At 59.1% G+C, this 17,219-nt stretch overlaps 1 protein-coding gene across 2 annotated transcripts; it reads right to left on the bottom strand.

Annotated features, from left to right (window-relative positions):
* Nucleotides 1–1,319: 1,319 nt before the first annotated feature.
* On the bottom strand, nt 1,320–17,219 carry NRTN (neurturin). 2 transcript variants are annotated; one of them, XM_048287943.1, is made up of 3 exons: nt 16,951–17,219; nt 5,624–5,900; nt 1,320–4,564 (listed from the first exon to the last, which is right to left on the bottom strand). In XM_048287943.1, exons 2-3 carry the CDS (start codon nt 5,871–5,873, stop codon nt 4,116–4,118), a joined length of 699 nt encoding a protein of 232 aa, XP_048143900.1. In that variant the 5' UTR covers nt 5,874–5,900; nt 16,951–17,219; the 3' UTR covers nt 1,320–4,115. The 2 variants fall into 2 exon arrangements, with proteins under 2 accessions (XP_048143900.1, XP_048143899.1); XM_048287942.1 differs by lacking the exon at nt 16,951–17,219 and adding an exon at nt 9,519–10,181.

Raw genomic sequence — 17,219 nt, 5'->3', positions numbered from 1 at the left:
TACAGATGCATTGCATCCACTTCTGCAGCCGGGCCGGGCCCGGCGATTCCGGAGGGGGAACGGGATAATCCGGCTGGTGCCGAGCGGAGCCGGGGCTGGGCCGAGCGCTCCCACCCCGCTCCCGCCGCGGCGCTGGAACAGGAATCCTTTCTTCCCTTTTCCCCCTTTTCTACCTTTTTTTTTCCCTTTTCCCCCTTTTTTCCTTTTTCTCCTTTTTTCCTTTTCCCCTTTTTTCTTTTTCCCCCCTTTCCTTTTATTTCCTTTTTTCTCTTTCCCCTTTTTTCCCCTTTTTTCCCCTTTTTCCTTTTTTCTCTTTTCTTTTTCCCTCCTTTTCCCTTCCTTTCTTTTTATTTTCCTTTTTTCCCTTTTCCCCTTTTTTCTTTTATTATTTTTCCTTTTTGCCCTTTTTGCCCTTTTTCGCTTTTTCCCTCTTTCCCTTTTTACCTGATCTTCTTTTCCCCTTTTCCTTCTTTTCATTTTATTTATTTTTTCCCTTTCCCCCCTTTTTTTCCTTTTTTCTCCTGTATCTTTTCCCCTTTTTTCCATTTTTTCCTCCTTTTTCCTTTCCCCCTTTTTTCCTTTTCCCCCTTTTTTCTTTTTTCTCCCCCCCTTTTTCCCTTTTCTCCCCCCTCCTCTTGGGCCTCCCCTTCGAGGCCACGCTTTGTTTAGCCCAGAAGGAAAACACGTGGCAGCCCCGTTCCCAATTTACAAGGGGCAGCAAGCTGAGGCCCTGAATCCCACCAAAATATCATTTGTCTCGATAAATTGGGAAAATCCGTTCTCCCCAGCAGGATCCTGGAGCTGTTTAAACCCAGAACGTGCCCTCTGCGAGCGCTTTCATCGAGTGGAAACGACGATGTTGGACCCATTTCCCCCCTGTGGATCCCAAACTGGGAGCGAGACCCTGGGAGCAAATGGGATCCTGAGCGATTTGTGGGATGTGTGGATCTGATCCAGAGCTGGAGCTGTGGCACATCCTTCCCCAAGCACAGCATGTCCTGATGGAAAACCCACTGGAAATCCCAGAACTCCCCGTGGCCGGGCTGGGAGAACACAACCCTCGTGCTTTGCGCTGTCACAACCACCAGGATCGTTTTAAACATCTCCTCGTGTTCCCAAACCTCCTGCTCTTCCAAACCCTCCTCTCCCAGGAGGAGCTGCAGCCCCACACAAGCAAAAACCCAACGCCAAAATCCCCTCAACAGCTGTTGCACACTGGCTATTATTATTAATATTGATATTAATATTAATATTAACCAGCACATGGGATGCTGAGGAAGAAGCCAGATGAGATTCTGCTGTGGCTTTGAGAAGGGAATTTTCCTTTTTTTTTGCATTGTAGACATTCTTCCGGACAGCTCCAGCTCCGATTACAGCAGAGGGGGCTGGAGAAATGGAAAGCATCAGGGAAACCTCAGCCTTTTATTGCAACCACATTTCCAGGGCCGGGTGGCAGCGGAGCGGCGCGGGATGGCACCAGGAGAGCTGGAGGAGCTCCATGAGGAGGAGGAGCCCTGAAGAAGCCATGGAAGCAGAATCCATCTTTATGGCCACACCACGATGGCCCAGCTCATCCCATTGGGGAGTTTTGTGGCTGCAAATCCCAGCTGTTCCCAAAAAAACCCAGCAGGAGCAGCGTGAGGCAGATGGAGAACATCCCCTCCACACGGGCTGGAGCTCTCAGCTCCCACTGCCAGCAGGGGGAAATTAAAAAAAAAAAAAAAAAGAGCAGAAAACGATGGATTGGAGCTATTCCTGCTGCTTTTAACACACCATTGCATTGAGTCAGGTTTTCTTCCTGGTTTTGGGGGCTCCAGGCTGGATTTGCACTGGGAATGGGGGGTTTGGCAGCTGCGAGGTGTCCCAGCCCAAGCCCCCACCCTGCTGCTCCCTTGGCCCCTCATCTTCCTGCTGCTCCCACAACCACCCTGGCAAAAGGACGATCCCTTGGGCTGGGTGTCTGTCAGTCAAGGCACCCTAAATCCCTGGATTCTGCCAAAAAATGTCCAAAACCGGGGTGCAAACACTCCAACCTCTCCCCGTGAGCAGAGGCAGCTCCTGCTCCAAGTCCTCCCCTGCAGCAGCAGGTCCTGCACTGCCTCCACACCACCTTCCCTGCCTTTATTGCTCTGGTTCCATTTCTTTTTTCTTACTGCAACAAAACTAATTTTAGTTTTATAGCAGTGAGACCTGGAAAGCACCCAAGCCCTTGAGAGGACAGTTATTATTATTATTATTATCATTATTATTATTAGATTTGGGTGCTTTTTTCTTCTTAAACTCGAGTGAGCCGCTTATCCGCCGAGAGCCCGGTGCGGCTCCCGCTGCCCATCTGCCATTCCCATCCTCCAGCTGATTATTTTGGGCCACTTTTCCCATTTCCAGCCAAAACCAGGGCTGCAAAGTCACACCTTGCTTCAGGAGCTGCACCTGCAGCGTGGAGTTTATCCGCTCCCAGTTCCCATTTCCCGGCTCTGGGTTTCACACCCCACGCCCGTGGCTGCCTCCTGCCTTTCCCAAAATACAGGGAAAACCCCGTGTTACAGAGTCCAGGCTGCCTTCCCAGGACGCCAGTCCTGCTGAAGGATGGTGTTTATATTCCTCCACTACACCCTGGCTCCACTCAGCCAAGAGCTGCGTTTGGATAAAAAGCAAGGAAAAAAAAATCCCCACCAGCCTGGCCCTGTGTGGAGGTCGGGAATGCGGCTGGAGATGCTGTCCCCCACCCCATCGCAAGGGATCCAACCTGCTCCCCCAAATCCTGCAGCACCATCCCTGCACTGCTGGGATCACCAAACCAGCCCTCCTCCTCCTCCTCAGGATGAAGGCACAAGGGATTTTTGCCCCCGTTCCACCGGAGAGAGGAGCCGCGACGCCGGGGGGGTGGCACACGGAGTGTTTTCCCTCACGTTGGTTAATGCCCAGGACATGACACCAATATTCTCCTTCTGTTTATGATTTGCTTTTTCTGGGAAGGGAGCCAAGGGGAGAAAACCCATCAATCCCAGGCAACAAATCGAGCCTGCCCAGGGAATGTGAGAGGCTGCGGGCTCATTTATTTCCCCGCAGAGTAAACAGCAGTGACACTGCTGTAAATGCGAGCGGAGCCAAACCCGGGCCTGAGTCCCCTCTCCCGCAGGATTCCAGCCCTGACCAGGGGATGGGGGATACTCCCGGGAGAGCTGGGGGGATTTTAGGAGATGCCAAACCAGGGATGCTCCTGCCCACGCCGCCAAGTGCTGCGGCTCTGCTGGTGGCCCAGGGAGGTTCTGTCCTCTCCCTGGCGGTGGCCGGGCTCCGGCCCAGCTGCCCGTGGCAGGGGCACGGGAGGTTAATCCAGTTACTTCAGATTATCCCGAGTTTAAAGAAGAAAAGCCCCAGGGCTGCAGGAATGAGACGACGGCAAAAGGGGCACAAGCCAGAGGGAGTCAGAGCCACTCACAAACCACTGTTGGTGCTTCTGTGCCCCCAAACACCCAGATCTGGGGGGGCTCAAATCTCCCCCAGCAGTGCAGGGTGGTCACAAAACCCTGGGAAACCCCAAAGCTACAGAGAGAAGGACTCAGCTCCCACCCTGGGGCCGCACAGGGCACCTGCAGCTGCCTGACACACCCCGAACCTGTAATGCACCCCAAGACACACCCCGAGTGTGCAGCACACCCTGTCCGGTACCACCCAGCACCGGCACCGCTCACAACACCCCCTGCGCTCCACCACACCCCAGCGTGTGCCGCAGCCGGGTGCCACACCCTGACACAGAACCCCTGGCACGTGCGGGTCCCCCCGTGAGGGTACCGCGGCCTGTGGCACGTGTGGCACGTGTGACACGTGTGACGCACAGCACACCCCGTGCACACCGAGGGCTGCACGCGCACTGTTGCACACCCACTGTCACCTCAGCGGCGCTGGCAGGGACTCCCGGGCCACTGGCGGAGGGGACAGCAGCCTTGAGCAGCCGTCATCGCTCCAACCACCTCCGCCGTGGCACCGGCCACGTCTCTAGTCCTGCGCGGCGAGCGGGACAGTGACACCGAGGGACACGCCAGCGGCTCAGTTCTCCTCCTCCGGCCGCTCCAGCCTCCATCCCGGTCCCTCTGCCACAGCCTCGTGCCCCGTCACACGCAGCCGCACTCCTTGGCCGACAGCTCGTTGACGGTGTAGTAGCGGTTGTAGGCGTCCAGGAAGGACACGTCGTCGTCGTAGGCCAGCGGCCTGCAGCACGGCCGGGCCCGGATCTTCTCCTTCCGGATCTTTCTCCGGCTCCTCATGCTCTTGAGGGAGAGGTCGTAGCTGCGCACGGCGGCCTCGCAGGTGCCGCTGCAGTAGCGGAACAGAACCGTCTCGTCCGACTCGTAGCCCAGGCCCAGCTCGCTGACGCTGACCTCCAGCTCGCGCAGCTCGCAGGGTTTGTGGCGGGCGCGGGCGCGTTTCCTGCGGCTGCCGGAGCGAGGGAACAGCGGCAGCTCGTGCCCGCCCGAGTTCATGGCCTGGCGGTAGCGCTCCACCAGCGCCGAGATCAGCTGCCGGATCTCGCCCTCCGTGTAGCTCTCCAGCAAGGCGCTGTCTGCAAGAGGAGGGCATGGGGTTAGTGGGTGTCCCCCCGGGGTGTGGGTGTTACTGGGCTGGGTGGAGGGGGCCTGAGATGGGAGATCCTCCATGGATGAGGATCTCGGGATCCTCCAGCATGGAGGTGCCTTGGGGTGGGTGGATAACCTCAAGATGGAGATTCCCTGGGGTGGGTTAACGTCCACCTGAGACAGGAGATCCTCCATGGATGGGGATCTCAGGATCCTCCAGGATGGAGGTGCCTTAGGGCAGATGGATGATCCCCAGGATGGAGATTCCCTGAGGCGGGAGGACATCCCCCAGAATGAAAATTGCCTGGAGTGGGTGAACATCCCCCAGGATGGAGGTCCCTTGGGGCAGGTGGCTTTGGGGAGAAACACCAATAAATTTCATATTTGCACAGTTTCCCTCTGGCTTGGGAGCCCCAGGGCCCCAAGGGCTGCCCCCCAAGACCCCAGGGCCAGCAGCCAACACCCAAACTGTGCCCAGCCACCGCTGGCAGCACCCACGTCCCTCTGTCCCAACCCTGCATCCAGGGTTATTCCAGCTCAGCTCTGCAGGAGGCACAGGAAAGACAGAGGAAAGCGTGGTTTGACAGCTTGTCATCGATTTCCAAATTTCCACCCAAAAAAAAGCAGTTCCTCTGGTTTGGAATCAAAACAAACACGTGGGGATTTCCAGCCCTCAGGGAGCACCGAGGGGCGAACAGGGGGAGCTGCTGCCGTGCCCTCATCTTCAGCTCCTGTTTGACATTTTCCATTTGTAAAAAATAGCATGGAACTAAAAAAAAAATTACCAAAAAGAGGCATTTGGAGGGAAAAAAAAGCAGCTTCTTCTCAGTAAACGAGCTGTTTGAATTTCCCTCTGTGGAGAGCTGCCGCGTTCACACCGAGGTCTGGTGCCCAGTGCTCCCCGTTTGCCCCAAATTTTTATTTAAACCCTCCTAAAGGGGACATTGGGATGCAGGAGAGGGCAGGGAATGACCCCTCAGGGATCTGGGGGCACCTGCAGGTCCGGGAGGGGACAGTGACCCTGGGATGGAGGAGCAGGAGCTTACACTGGGCCAGCAGAGAGCCGTGGCGTTGCAGGGCCCGTGGGGATCTCCGCAGAGCCGCCGGCAGCGAGGAGGAGGAGGAAGAGGAGGAGGAGGAAGAGGAGGAGGAGGAGGAGGAATCCCGTGAGGAAGACGGCGAGGAAGGCAAGGGGCTGAATTCCCGGCTTCCGCTGAACATGTCTCTACAAACTAAAATGGATAACATGGAACTGAGGAGCATCGATGCAATGGCTGCACACTTCCATACCTTCATCTTAGAGCAAGTCAGAACATTGAAACTCTGCAAAACAGGCAAAACAAACATCCTTAATGCGCGCCCCAAGCCCCCGGAGCCCCTTCCCTCCCTCCCTCCCCGCGGCTCGGGATGGGGGGATCTTCCCATGGGATCCCCGGCATCCCCTCGGCTCCAGCCCCTCCCCTCCCCTCCTGACACCGGCACCGGAGCTGAGATGGGGAAACTGAGGCACGAGGGGCAGCCCAGGGAGGAAAAGACTGGGATGGAGCAGGACTGTGACACTCGACCCCACCACCTGAGAAAGGGCCTCTGGCTTCTTGCAGGCCCATAAAATTTTAGGAGAGCGGTTCCAGCCTCGCTGCACGTCCCATAAAAAAGCCTCCCATTCCGGCAGCCAGAAATTCTGGCCCCCACCCACTCGCCTGTGACCTTTCAAAAGACTCAAATCCCAGCTCCAATGTGAAAAACAATAACAACAAAGTTATTCCAGGCTTTGCTGTTGGTTTCTTTTGCTCTCAAAAGCCCCAGACCAGCCCCGTCCAACCTGGCCTTGGACACTCCCAGGGATGTCGGTGTTTCCACTCGTTTTTCCTGATAAATCTAAATCCAGCGCCTCCATCCCCGCAGACCTTTTTTTGCTCACAAAAAATGGAGCATTTGGGGTTCTCTGATGTCCCTCACTTTTCACGCTCTCGTTTTTTCCCATCTCTCTTGTTTTCCAGCCCCACTCCCAATTTTTCCAGCAGACTCTTGAGATTTGTTTCCGATATTCACCGACTCCTTAAAGCTCCTGGGGTCATGAGATGAGGGAGAAAAGTCAATTTATTTTTTTTTTCCACCCTAAATCCTCCTTGCTGAGGGGTTGAAAGAAGGAGATGCCAAAACTTTTAGTGCTGATGCTTCAAAGCAGAGCACCCAAAAGACATTATATTCTAAGTGTGCCATAAATTTTCCGTCGATTCATGTTTCCGGGCATTGATTCATTATTTTCCAGAGCTCAGCCTCAAGAATGGATGAAGCCACGGTGTGGCCGAAGGATTTTTGGCAGCACGAAACACTTGGAAAGACGGAGGCCTTGACGGGACATCAGAGAGAGCTTCCACCTGCCACACACTGTTTACTTGAGTGCCTTACATGGGAGCCAAGCTGCTTTGAAATCCCGGCTCCTCATGACTCATCCCGCAGGAATTAAACAATTTCCATCCAGGCGCACGGGGCAGCGGCTCCAGAGGCTGCTCCTCCAGCAGCAGCTCCGGCTCAGCGCCGGGTCCTGCTCACAGGATGGGGCTGGGTTGTCCTGGAGGGGATGGGGGTGGTGGAGAGACAGGCCGTTCCCAAAACTGCCTCAGACCTTCCCCAAAACTCCCTCAGATTTTCCCCAAAATTCCCTCAGACCATAAGAAAAACTCTCTCAGATTTTCCCCCAAATTTCTTCAGATTTCTCCCAAAACTTCCTCAGACTGTCCCCAAAACTCCTTCAGATTTTCTCCGAAACTTCTTCACACCTTCCCAAAATGGCTTCAGACCTTCCGCAAAACTTTTCACAAGCTCCCAAAATACTTTTCTGGGATTGAACCTTGCCAAAAAGCATCGCTGTGTCCGGCACTCCCGCCCAGGGCGGATGCTGCACTGGGAGTACTGGAACCTGCAGTGCCCCTGGATCAAACTGGCCCCAAAATGCCAAAAACTGGCCCCAAAACTGGAAGCATCGAAAGGAAAAAAAGCCCCAAACCCTGATCTGAGTGGACCTGTTGGATTTTCCAGCAAGTGGGTGCATAAAGGAGGGGAAGATGTCCCTGTCCCCATCCCCAGCTCTGCTCCGGGGACAGGGAGTGCCACCATCCCCTTGGCCGGGGACAGGGGCACCTCGTCCTCGCTGGCAGTGCTCTGAACGCTGAACCCTCCGGCGGCCACAGCGCATCCGCAGCTCATCCCTGCTCCTCCTCCTCCCCCTCCAGCTCTTCCCACTCCCCGTAAGCAGAACCAGAGCGGAGCTGGGACACATGGTTCTGCTTTGCCTCAGTGAAATCCAACCCAGCGCCAGCAGCTCCAGAGCTCTCCCCACAGCTCCCCCCGGACTCCCCCAAAGGGCCAACCACAGCCCAGGCAGCCGCTCAACCCTGGGGTCCTGCTCCTCTGGGAAAGGCTTTGGGGCACTCCTGGGTGAAGCGGGACCCTGGAGGGAACGGCAGAGCCGGACCCAGCCCCACGGGATGGGGGCGAGGGAGATGGGATGGAGGAGAGGGAGATGGGATGGAGGTGAGGGAGGTGGGATGGAAGAGAGGGAGATGGGATGGAGGTGAGGGAGGTGGGATGGAAGAGAGGGAGGTGGGATGGAGGAGAGGGAGGTGGGATGGAGGAGAGGGAGGTGGGATGGGGGAGAGGGAGGTGGGATGGAAGAGAGGGAGGTGGGATGGGGGAGAGGGAGGTGGGATGGGGGAGAGGGAGATGGGATGGAGGAGAGGGAGGTGGGATGGGGGAGAGGGAGGTGGGATGGAGGAGAGGGAGGTGGGATGGGGGAGAGGGAGGTGGGATGGGGGAGAGGGAGGTGGGATGGTGGTGGGGCAGAGGAAGCTCCAGCATCCCCGGAGCCCCCAGGCTGAGCAGGCCGAGCTCCCTCGTTCCCACACTGCCATGACATTTACGTTTGGGCTGAATTACAGCAAGTTTGGTTTACATCTCTCCCAACAGCTGGAGAGCAAAAAACCCACCCCCAACCCCCTCAACATGGGGAAAATAATAAGGAAAAGCATCCCCTACTGAGGCTGCGGGATGTGGATGGATGGGCCAAGGGCACCCCGTGGTGCCGGGGGCGATGCCGGGGATGGCGGCCACACCAAGTCGTGGTTGGAGAAGGAAGCCTGGGGAGTTCCCATCCAACGGAGCAGCCCTTGCCGTGGCCCCATCCATATTCCCACCATCTCATAGAATCATGGAATCCCAGACTGGCTTGGGTTGGAGAGACCTTAAAGCCCACCCAGTGCCACCCCTGCCACGGGCAGGGACACCTTCCAGTGTTCCAGGCTGCTCCAAGCCCTGCCCAACCCGGTGGAAATTTTCCCTCATTTTGGATTTGGCAGAGCCAAACCAGCTCCAGCTGCTGAGCACTGGAGGAGGCACCAGGACAAGGCAGGAATTTTGGGACATTGACTCATCCGTCCGCTCCATATCCACATCCCACATCCCGGACACCGAAGGGCATCACCTTTGGGAATGAGCAGGCACAGGACCCCCAGAGCCCCCCCAGCACGGCCAGACCCCCACCCTGAGGAGGAGATGCCCTGTCCCATATTCCTGAGCTGGGAAAGCCCACGGAGCAAATCCTGCCAGAGAGGGGTCCGGGAGCTCTTCCAGGGGGAAAAAGAGCACAGGGCGGAAAAATCCCAATTTGTGCCAGGCCAAGGGGCACCTTGAGCCATCCCTGCGTGCCAGGGACAGCATCCTGTGCCCGAGCCGAGCCGGTTTGCACGGGCAGAAGCCAAATCCCCCAGGATGGAAATCCCGGCACCAGCACATCTCCAGCGCCCCCAACCCAGAGACGCCGCGGCCACGACCCTCCTGTCTCTCCCCACCCCCAGGAGCTCCACCCAGACTCATTTTGGGGCTGAATTCCTGCACGGAGCCCTCGGGACAGACTCCGGGGTGGTGCTGGACCCGTCTCACCGTGTCCCGCGGGATCCCCGTTCCCTCCACCCGGCACGGCGATGGGATGCGGGGAGGCTGCCGGCCCGGCGGGATAAATCCATGCCCTGGGAAGCTGCGGCGGAGCCTTTGATTCCTTCCCCGGAGGTCTCGCGTGGGCTTTCATGTCATTAATTAACGGGATCCGCAGCGGGCGCCCGGCGGGGAGGAATCCCGCTGGATGCGGAGCCGAGCGCGGGGATTTCCGCTGCCGCGTCCCCTTGCTGGGACCAGTTCAGCCCCAGTTCAACCCCGGCTGGGCTCAGCTCAAGGGAAAATAATGATGCTGCTTCCCCTCCAGCCTCGGCTTCCCTCGGTTCCCCCCCGTGCCTGTCCCCGGCGCTCGTCGGGACCCGCCGGGGGCTGGGAATGCGGCTGCCATAAAATCCGCAGGGAATGAAAGCGCGGTTTGGTGCAGCGCAGCTCCCTGCAGCATCACCCAGCGCGGCCCGGGGACACCCGGGGCGGTCTGTGCAGAGCCTGGGGACACCCGGCCGAGATCTGCCCCCCGACACCCCCAGCTCTGAAAAACACCACTAAACCCAGCACATTTCGGGGATATTTATTCCCTTTCCAGCTAAAAAGCAGCCGAAGCGTTTAAAAGTCGTTGCGGGGACATGGGTAGTGTGGCCCCAGTTTGTGGCCCCAGTTTGTGGCCCCAGTTTGTGGCCCCAGTCTGTGGTCCCAGTTTGTGGCCCCAGCCCCTGGTCCCAGCCCAGTGTCCCCACCGGGCCCGGCAAGGTGTGACAGCCCCGCCAAGGTCACCACGGCTGCAGCAACACAAAAACCTCCCTAAGCCGATTCCGTCAGGTCTAAGCAGCAGCAAGGGCCGCCCTTCACGGGAAGAGGTGAGTAATTAGAGATTAATTGCTGATAAAATCCCTCAGGGTACTGCCCGGCGCCGCAGCGGGAGCGGAGCGTGGCTCGAGGTGAGGTAACACCGACGCGGGGAATGAGGTGGGAATATCTGCAGGGAAAACCCCCTGCAGACGGATCCCGTTTGCTGAAGGGCAGGGAAAATCAAATTACATGGCTCGAAATTCCACCGGACCCGGGATGGTTTGTGTGGCCGTGGGGGAAATCAGGGGTAGCACCAGCCAAGGACCCCCCACCTGCTGCAGGGCGCCCTTGGGTGCTGCTGTGCTGACCTCCCGCACCCCTGATGCCGCTTTCCGGCCCAAATTTCCCCTCTCGTGCCAAAACCTGGACTCTGAACGTCAATTATTTTTGGATCCGAAGTGACGCTCCCCCCCCCCCCCCCCCCCCGGAATTAGTAAACCTTCCGATGCCAAAAAGGGGCGGTTTGTCAGAGGAAACTAATTACTGTGGCTTGTTTGAACAATCCCAGTGCCTCGGGAAAGAGGGTTAAAAGCTTAAATTTTGGCAGCGAGATGGAGCCCAGGCCCCAGATGTGCTTTGCTCTGGGCCCATTTCAACACCACTGGTATCTGAGAGCTGCCACGGCTGCGCTGGGGGCAAAATCTCCTTTTTCCCAAGAAAGGAAAAGCCCTCGGTGGGATCAAGGAGGGAGAAATACACCAGAGGCAGGAGGGCTGCAGCGACAGCGTCACCTCCCACAACACAGCTTGGCCACTTTCCCCTTCCCTGTTTTTTGTAGGATTTTCCTCCCCTGCGGATTCCCCAAATCCCTTGGAGCGGGGGTGGGGTCACTGTGCTGCAGGGTGCCTCAGTTTCCCCTTTGGAAAAACACCCTGGGAGCACCTCGAAGGACTCCAGGTATTAATTCCTGATTTTCCCAGGGTTCCACCTCTGCCTTTTCCACAAGTCTCAGCTGTGCTGGCCCGATCCCTTCAGCTCCCGCCTTAATAATTCCCATTCTCATCCCTCGGGAAACAGATCCTGCCCTGACCCAGCATCCCTGCAAGCAGGATGGGTGGGGCGAGCCAGGAAGGAGCAGTGGGATGGGCGAGCTACATCCCTGCGGGATGAGCATCCACCTGCATCCCTCCGCAGCATCCTGAGCAAGCAGCACAGGTGATGCTGACGCCTCCTCCAGCACAGAGCTGGGAATTCCCCCGCTCTTCCCTCTCTTCTCCCCACAGATCCCGGATTCCCGGCTGCACAGAGGGAGCCGGCTTGTCCCGGCGCCCGCCGGGGATTAGGGCACTTTGCTGAGGGCACCGGCACCGGGGCGAGGTTTGCAAATCCAATTTGCACTAAACCCTTCCAGTGGGTTTTGGCCAGAGAGCGGACTGGGATCCCATCAGGATTTACCGTCCGACTCCAGCGGCAACTGCCAACATATTGAACCACTTAGCGCTGCTCCGGAGCGAGCAGATGAGGAATTCCACCCGGGACAGCAACAGCAGCGCTCTGGGAATGGGGATTTCAGCTGGAGGGAGCTCAGAACCGGGAGATGCTCAGGGCTGGAAGTGATGGGAAGAGCTGGAGGGTCTCCGAAGGGCAGCAGGTCACACGGATGGACCTTGGCACATGGACATGGCGATACCATGGAGAAGGACACATCCCTGAGCTCTCCTGTCACTGCAGGGAAAACCCGCTGGGATCCCTCAGGAATGAGAGGCTTTCCACTGGGAAGAGCCACACGGTTTCCAAAAAAGCAAAGTTTTCCCTCCGCTCCCAGCCAGGACGTCGGTGTACGGGGAGAGCCGTGGCCACTCTGCCCTTCCCACCCCGCTGCCCTCTCCCTCAGTTCCAGCTCAGACCTGATCGAGCTGTGGGTAAAAGATTGGGATCGTTTGTCCTGCTGCCATGAAAACACCAATTACAATCGGAACACAGCCACCCAAATCCTGCCCGTGCTCCTGCACAGGAGCTGCCACCGCAGCGAGGGGAGGGCAGGTGACACAGACAGGGACAATCTGCACCTTTGCTCCTCATTTTCCTCCTTTCCCAGACTAGAAGCTGCTCACAGCAACAAGAAATTCAGGAAAGCACTGCTGGAAGATCGTGGCATGGCTGAAGAGCTCTGGCAAAACATGGATTGGGGCATTTCTCTGTCACTGCCCATGGGAGTGGGGTTGGCAGCCGGTCCTACTGCAGCTCCTGTGCTGGTGGTCAGGGATGGAAAACATCGACCGTCCTCAGATTCACTGCCCAGAGCAGCTGTGGCTGCCCCATCCCTGGCAGTGTCCAAGGCCAGGTCGGACAGGGCTTGGAGCAACCTGGGATAGTGGAAGGTGTCCTTTCCCAAGGTCCCTTCCAACCCAAACCATTCCAGGATTCCATGATCTGCTCTTGGAGACAGGTGGGGGCCAGAACCCCCCTCTCCTCCCCATCCCTCCTCTGCCAGGGAGCTCCCACCACAAGTGATGCTTTGCCAGGGCACAGCCCAACATTCCCCCTCTGTCTGTGCTCAGAGGGTTCACTCCACCCAAATCCTGGCTGGATCCTTCCAACCTCCCCCCAGACTTCTCTTGGGTACCAAACAGGTGGGTTTTTCCCCCAGTTCAGGGTGATGCTCTTGGTGCCCAGCCCGGCTCAGAGGAACTTCACTGCCTCCCACGTCCTCCCCCACGTGCAGCGGCTCCAGAGCTGGCACTGTCCCTCCCAGCCGCCTCCGAGGAGCTGCTAAGCCTCAAAAATGTGCTTTTAATAAGCCAACAGCACTTAACGAAGACAGCAGCTGCCCTGTTAAATCAGAGGCGAGCCTTTCCTCCAGGGAGGACAGGATGGGTGTTCCCAGCTGGGACCTCTGGTGTGAAGGTATTTTGGTTCACACCCAAGGTTTGGGCTGGCTTCGGTGTCCCCCTGTGCTGCACGAGGACACAGCGTTGGTGACTGGCCAGGGAAGGCTGCAGAGAGGGAAAAACCCAAGGAAAACCAAAAAGCCACTCCAGCACCTTGCTGGGAGCATTCCCTGCCTCTTCCTCCTGGCACAGCTGCAGCTTGGGATGGATCCGACAAGGATTTGGGATTTTGGCTTGCAGACCCTGCTTTGCTCCAGGGCAGCAGGACTGGGGGCTCTTCCCTGTGTCACCGGTGCCATTGGCCACCAGATGCCATCACCAAATCCCACAGCCCTGGTGTGAGTGACAGCAGCAGCAATAAATACACCCTGGGCTCCCAGGCAGCTCCTTCAGCCAAAACCAACATTATTAACGGCAAAAAGGCCCCCACGAGTCACGGGGCTTGGTCAGTTCTGCATCGCTGCCAACGCCAGCAAGACCCAGACATGGCAACCATGGAGGAAAGTCAGTTTTCTCCCTGGGAAGGACCAGGGCTGGGTTTACAACCACCTCTAAACCAGGCCAAGATTTAATTGAGGGACTTCCTAAAGCCTGGAGCCACAAAACCAGGACCCTGCTCCTGAATTAGCTCCATTCTCAGTGCCCTGGAGAGCTCCAGGATTCATCCCCCTGCCCCAAGCACCACAGATCCCCGTGCTGCAAAAAAAGCTGCTGAAACAGAGAAAAATGCAGCTCCTGCTTTGCATTATTGCAGCCTGGGAGCGATGCTGAAGGAGGGACTTCCTCTCCTGGGATATCTCCCACTGCAGGGCCACCGACCCCTCGGAGCGATGCGAGAGCCGGGCAGGGCTGCCCTGCCTCCCTCCCGGCAGCCACCAGCCCTCCCCGCCGACAGTGGGCTTGGAGGCAGTTCAAAGGGAACCTTTGCTGCGGGAAAGCAAATTAAATGTGGTTCCATCCAAATGAAAACGCTCCGGAACCCCGGCGCTGGTGCGAGTGGCATCGCCTGCGAGGGGCTGCCGCGGCCTTTGAGCGACGGCAGGAGGAAACGCTTTTTGGAGAACAACGCGGTGGCAAAGAGATTGTTTCAATTTAGCTCTGGGGTGCTGGGCTACAAAGTGAGCCCGTTTCGAGTTTCGTGAGGGAGAAGCGGCGGGAATGAAGCTGCTCACGGCATTTCCCTTCCCAGGGCAGTCGCAGAGGGGGCGGCTTCGCTCCGACGCGCTCGGGATGCTCCGTCACGCGAGAGCAGCAGTGCACCACGCCTGGCACAGCCAGGAGTGAGCTTCTCTTCCTCTCCCCCAAGTTTCATGGGTAAACTCTACTCCAGACTGGCCAAATCCCAGAAAAATCTGAGTTGGGTGGGATTTCTCCAGTCCAGACAGTTAATGGTGGAGCTGGAGCAGACGGGACTGGACCGAGGGACTGGACCACCTCAGGCTGCACTCCTAGGATGCCAAGTGATCCCAGGCAAGGTGGGACCGGAGGGCCCAGCTGTGCCCAGGTCCTCACCCCCTTCCCAGGCATCTGGAGCTCTGGGAGCTGCCAGAGTGGGACCACACGATGCTGCCCCGACTGGCCTTGGCAAAGCTGCTGGAAGCAGGACTATGCACGCGTGCTTTAGCTTAGACCGGCAATGAAATCGCCTGTGGCACTGGAGGGGAAAACCCCACTCCAGTAAACCCCACTCTAGCAAAACCCTCACCAGTAAGATCCACACCAGTCCTGTACTACTGCATCTCCTGTGATGGGAGCTCACGCAGGGCCCCAGGACCCACCCTCCCCTCAGCATCTCCCTCCGGCTGAGGCTCAGCCCTGCTGAGCTGCTCCATGGGCAGGGGTGACATCAAGAGGCAGCTGCCAGCTCCTCGTGTCCCCCAAACCCACCCCTGTGAGGGCACAACATGGCTCAGCACGACACGGGGTGGGGAGAAGACGGGGCTCCGAATGCCACCTCCCTGTGCTGCCCTGGGGACAGCCAAGGTGACACCTTCTCTGACCACACTGGGCTGGGCTGCGTTTCGGGCTCATGAGAGGTACCCTGACCTCAGAAAGGGGATATTACAAATCCTACATCCATCCCTGCAGTCCCCTAAAGGTGGAAATCAACCCCAAAGTGCATCCTGGAGCCCCAGCGCCCCGCAGGGCCCAAGGGAGCTCCAGAGGGAGGTGGAGCGCGATGTGATTCATGGCACTGCCGTGGGAGGGCATCCAGGGCCGCCGCAGCCGGGCCCAGCATCACCCGCCCTCGGCACGGGCACCCGAGGGTGCCCACCCCCCAACGCCTGCGTGTCCCCCCGGCCGGGCCACAGCAAACTGGAGCAGCTGCTTTTGTTTCCAGCCCAACCACGAGGCCTGGAAGGTGCTGGGCTCTGCCCTTGAAAACCCCGGAGGAGCCTGGCCCTGGTGCCGCATCCTGCTGCGAAGTCGCTGCGGCCACGCGAAGCGGGAGGGAGAGCTCGGCATTCCCGGGATGCGCCACACCTCCCGTGCGCCTTCCTGCGGGCAGCACCGAGCTGGACCAGCGCTGAGCCAGCCCTCCGACATCCAGCGCTACCTAAAAACTTGGGATGTAGGAACAGGGAAGTCTAATCCTTCTCCACAGCCCCGGAGCTGCCGGGGATGGAGGCGCAGGACGAGCCCGGAGCCTGCGGTGACACCGGGGACGCTCACACCGGGGCACGGCCACGAAGCAAACCCGAGGTGCAGCATCTGCAGCCCGCAGTCAGCGCCGCAGCGGGCGGATTTGGGTCGGAACCAAAGGGTAAAACCCAAACCCAAGCTCTCACACCTCCTAAAATTTGGCACAGAGATGCCCCTTCCCTGTTCGGCTTCTCTGCCCTGTGCCAGGCAGAGGCTCGGCTGCTTCTGCCACTAAATCCAGGAGCACCCACAACCACGAGAGGATGAATTTGGGATCCACTGCGATCCCGCCTTTAGATCTGGGATCTCAGCACACATCCAGGATTCACACAGCACTTCCAGCAGGCACCAGCCCCTTCTCCCGATGGGATAAACCGTGCCCTTCACCCAGCGCCTGACTGCGGATCAGCTCCCGGAGCAAGGATGGGATTTAAATCAGTGCTGGCTACAAGCTACCATATATGTGCAATAAAGACACCCGAGGTCTGGCTTGTTTTGTTAAAGCCTTCGTGGAGACCGCAGCGAGAGGGGGAAATTCTCTGCCTCGAGGATGGGGGGAAATTCACCCCCCAGCCCCAGCTCAGCTCTGGACATGGTCACCACTGCGGCGCGGCCAGAGCTGGGAGAAGGTGACGGGGCTGGAGATGCCGGCTGGAGATCCTTCCGTTCCTTAAACTAATATTTAGACAGGACCCATCTCCTCCCTCCCGCGAGCGCTCCGCGCCCGGAGCCGTCCCGCGCCGTGTTTGTGTTCCTGCGTGGCGGGACGGGCTCCAAGTATGAAGCAAAGTCCTGCGGCGGCCGCACAGGCCGCCCCGACCCCGGGAGGGTGCTGGGGACCGGGGCCGGGGTCCCCCCGCTCCCCCCATTCCCGGGGGAGCCCGAAGGCTCCGGTTCTGCCCCGTTCGGCGGTGGCAGCATCCGACCCGCCGGGCGCGGGCGGCGGGGAACGGCGCGGGTCCCCCCCGGGGGAAAGAGGCTTCACCGGGACCCCCGGAGCCGCCCCCGGTGCCGCAGCGCCGGCACGGGGCAGGAGCGTCCCGGGCCGGGCAGGTGCCCGGGGCCGGCGCTGCCGAGCCAGGGCCGCCCGCGGCGCTTACCTGGACGCCGGGCCGGCGCCGGTGCGCGGCGCTCAGCGGCGGCTCCGTGCCGGGGCACGCGTGGGGCCGGGGGTCGCCATGGGCGAGCGGCGCGGGGCTGGCGCGGGTCTGGCTCGGCTGGAGCGCGGCGGGGGGGCTCGGCCACCGCCTCCTCCCGCGCCGGGGGGCGGGTTTGGAGCCGGCCGGTTCCCCCGCCCCGCCCGGTCCCGAGCCGGGCTGCGCTCCGGTGCCGCTGCCGGTGCCGCCGGCGGTGCCCGTCTCGCCCCGCT

The sequence above is a fragment of the Corvus hawaiiensis genome, chromosome 28 (genome assembly GCF_020740725.1).
Source record: "Corvus hawaiiensis isolate bCorHaw1 chromosome 28, bCorHaw1.pri.cur, whole genome shotgun sequence".
NCBI classification, from domain to species: Eukaryota; Metazoa; Chordata; class Aves; order Passeriformes; family Corvidae; genus Corvus; species Corvus hawaiiensis.
The sequence above is the reverse complement of the archived record's forward strand: the minus strand, read 5'-3'. Positions and strand labels throughout refer to the sequence as shown.

Excerpts from the sequence above, each read along its gene's own strand:
- NRTN (XM_048287943.1), bottom strand. The coding sequence starts at position 5,873 with ATGAAGGTATGGAAGTGTGCAGCCATTGCATCGATGCTCCTCAGTTCC. Across the intron at positions 4,565-5,623 it reads CGGCTCTCTGCTGGCCCAGT|ACAGCGCCTTGCTGGAGAGC; the intron begins GTAAGCTCCTGC and ends CTCCTCTTGCAG.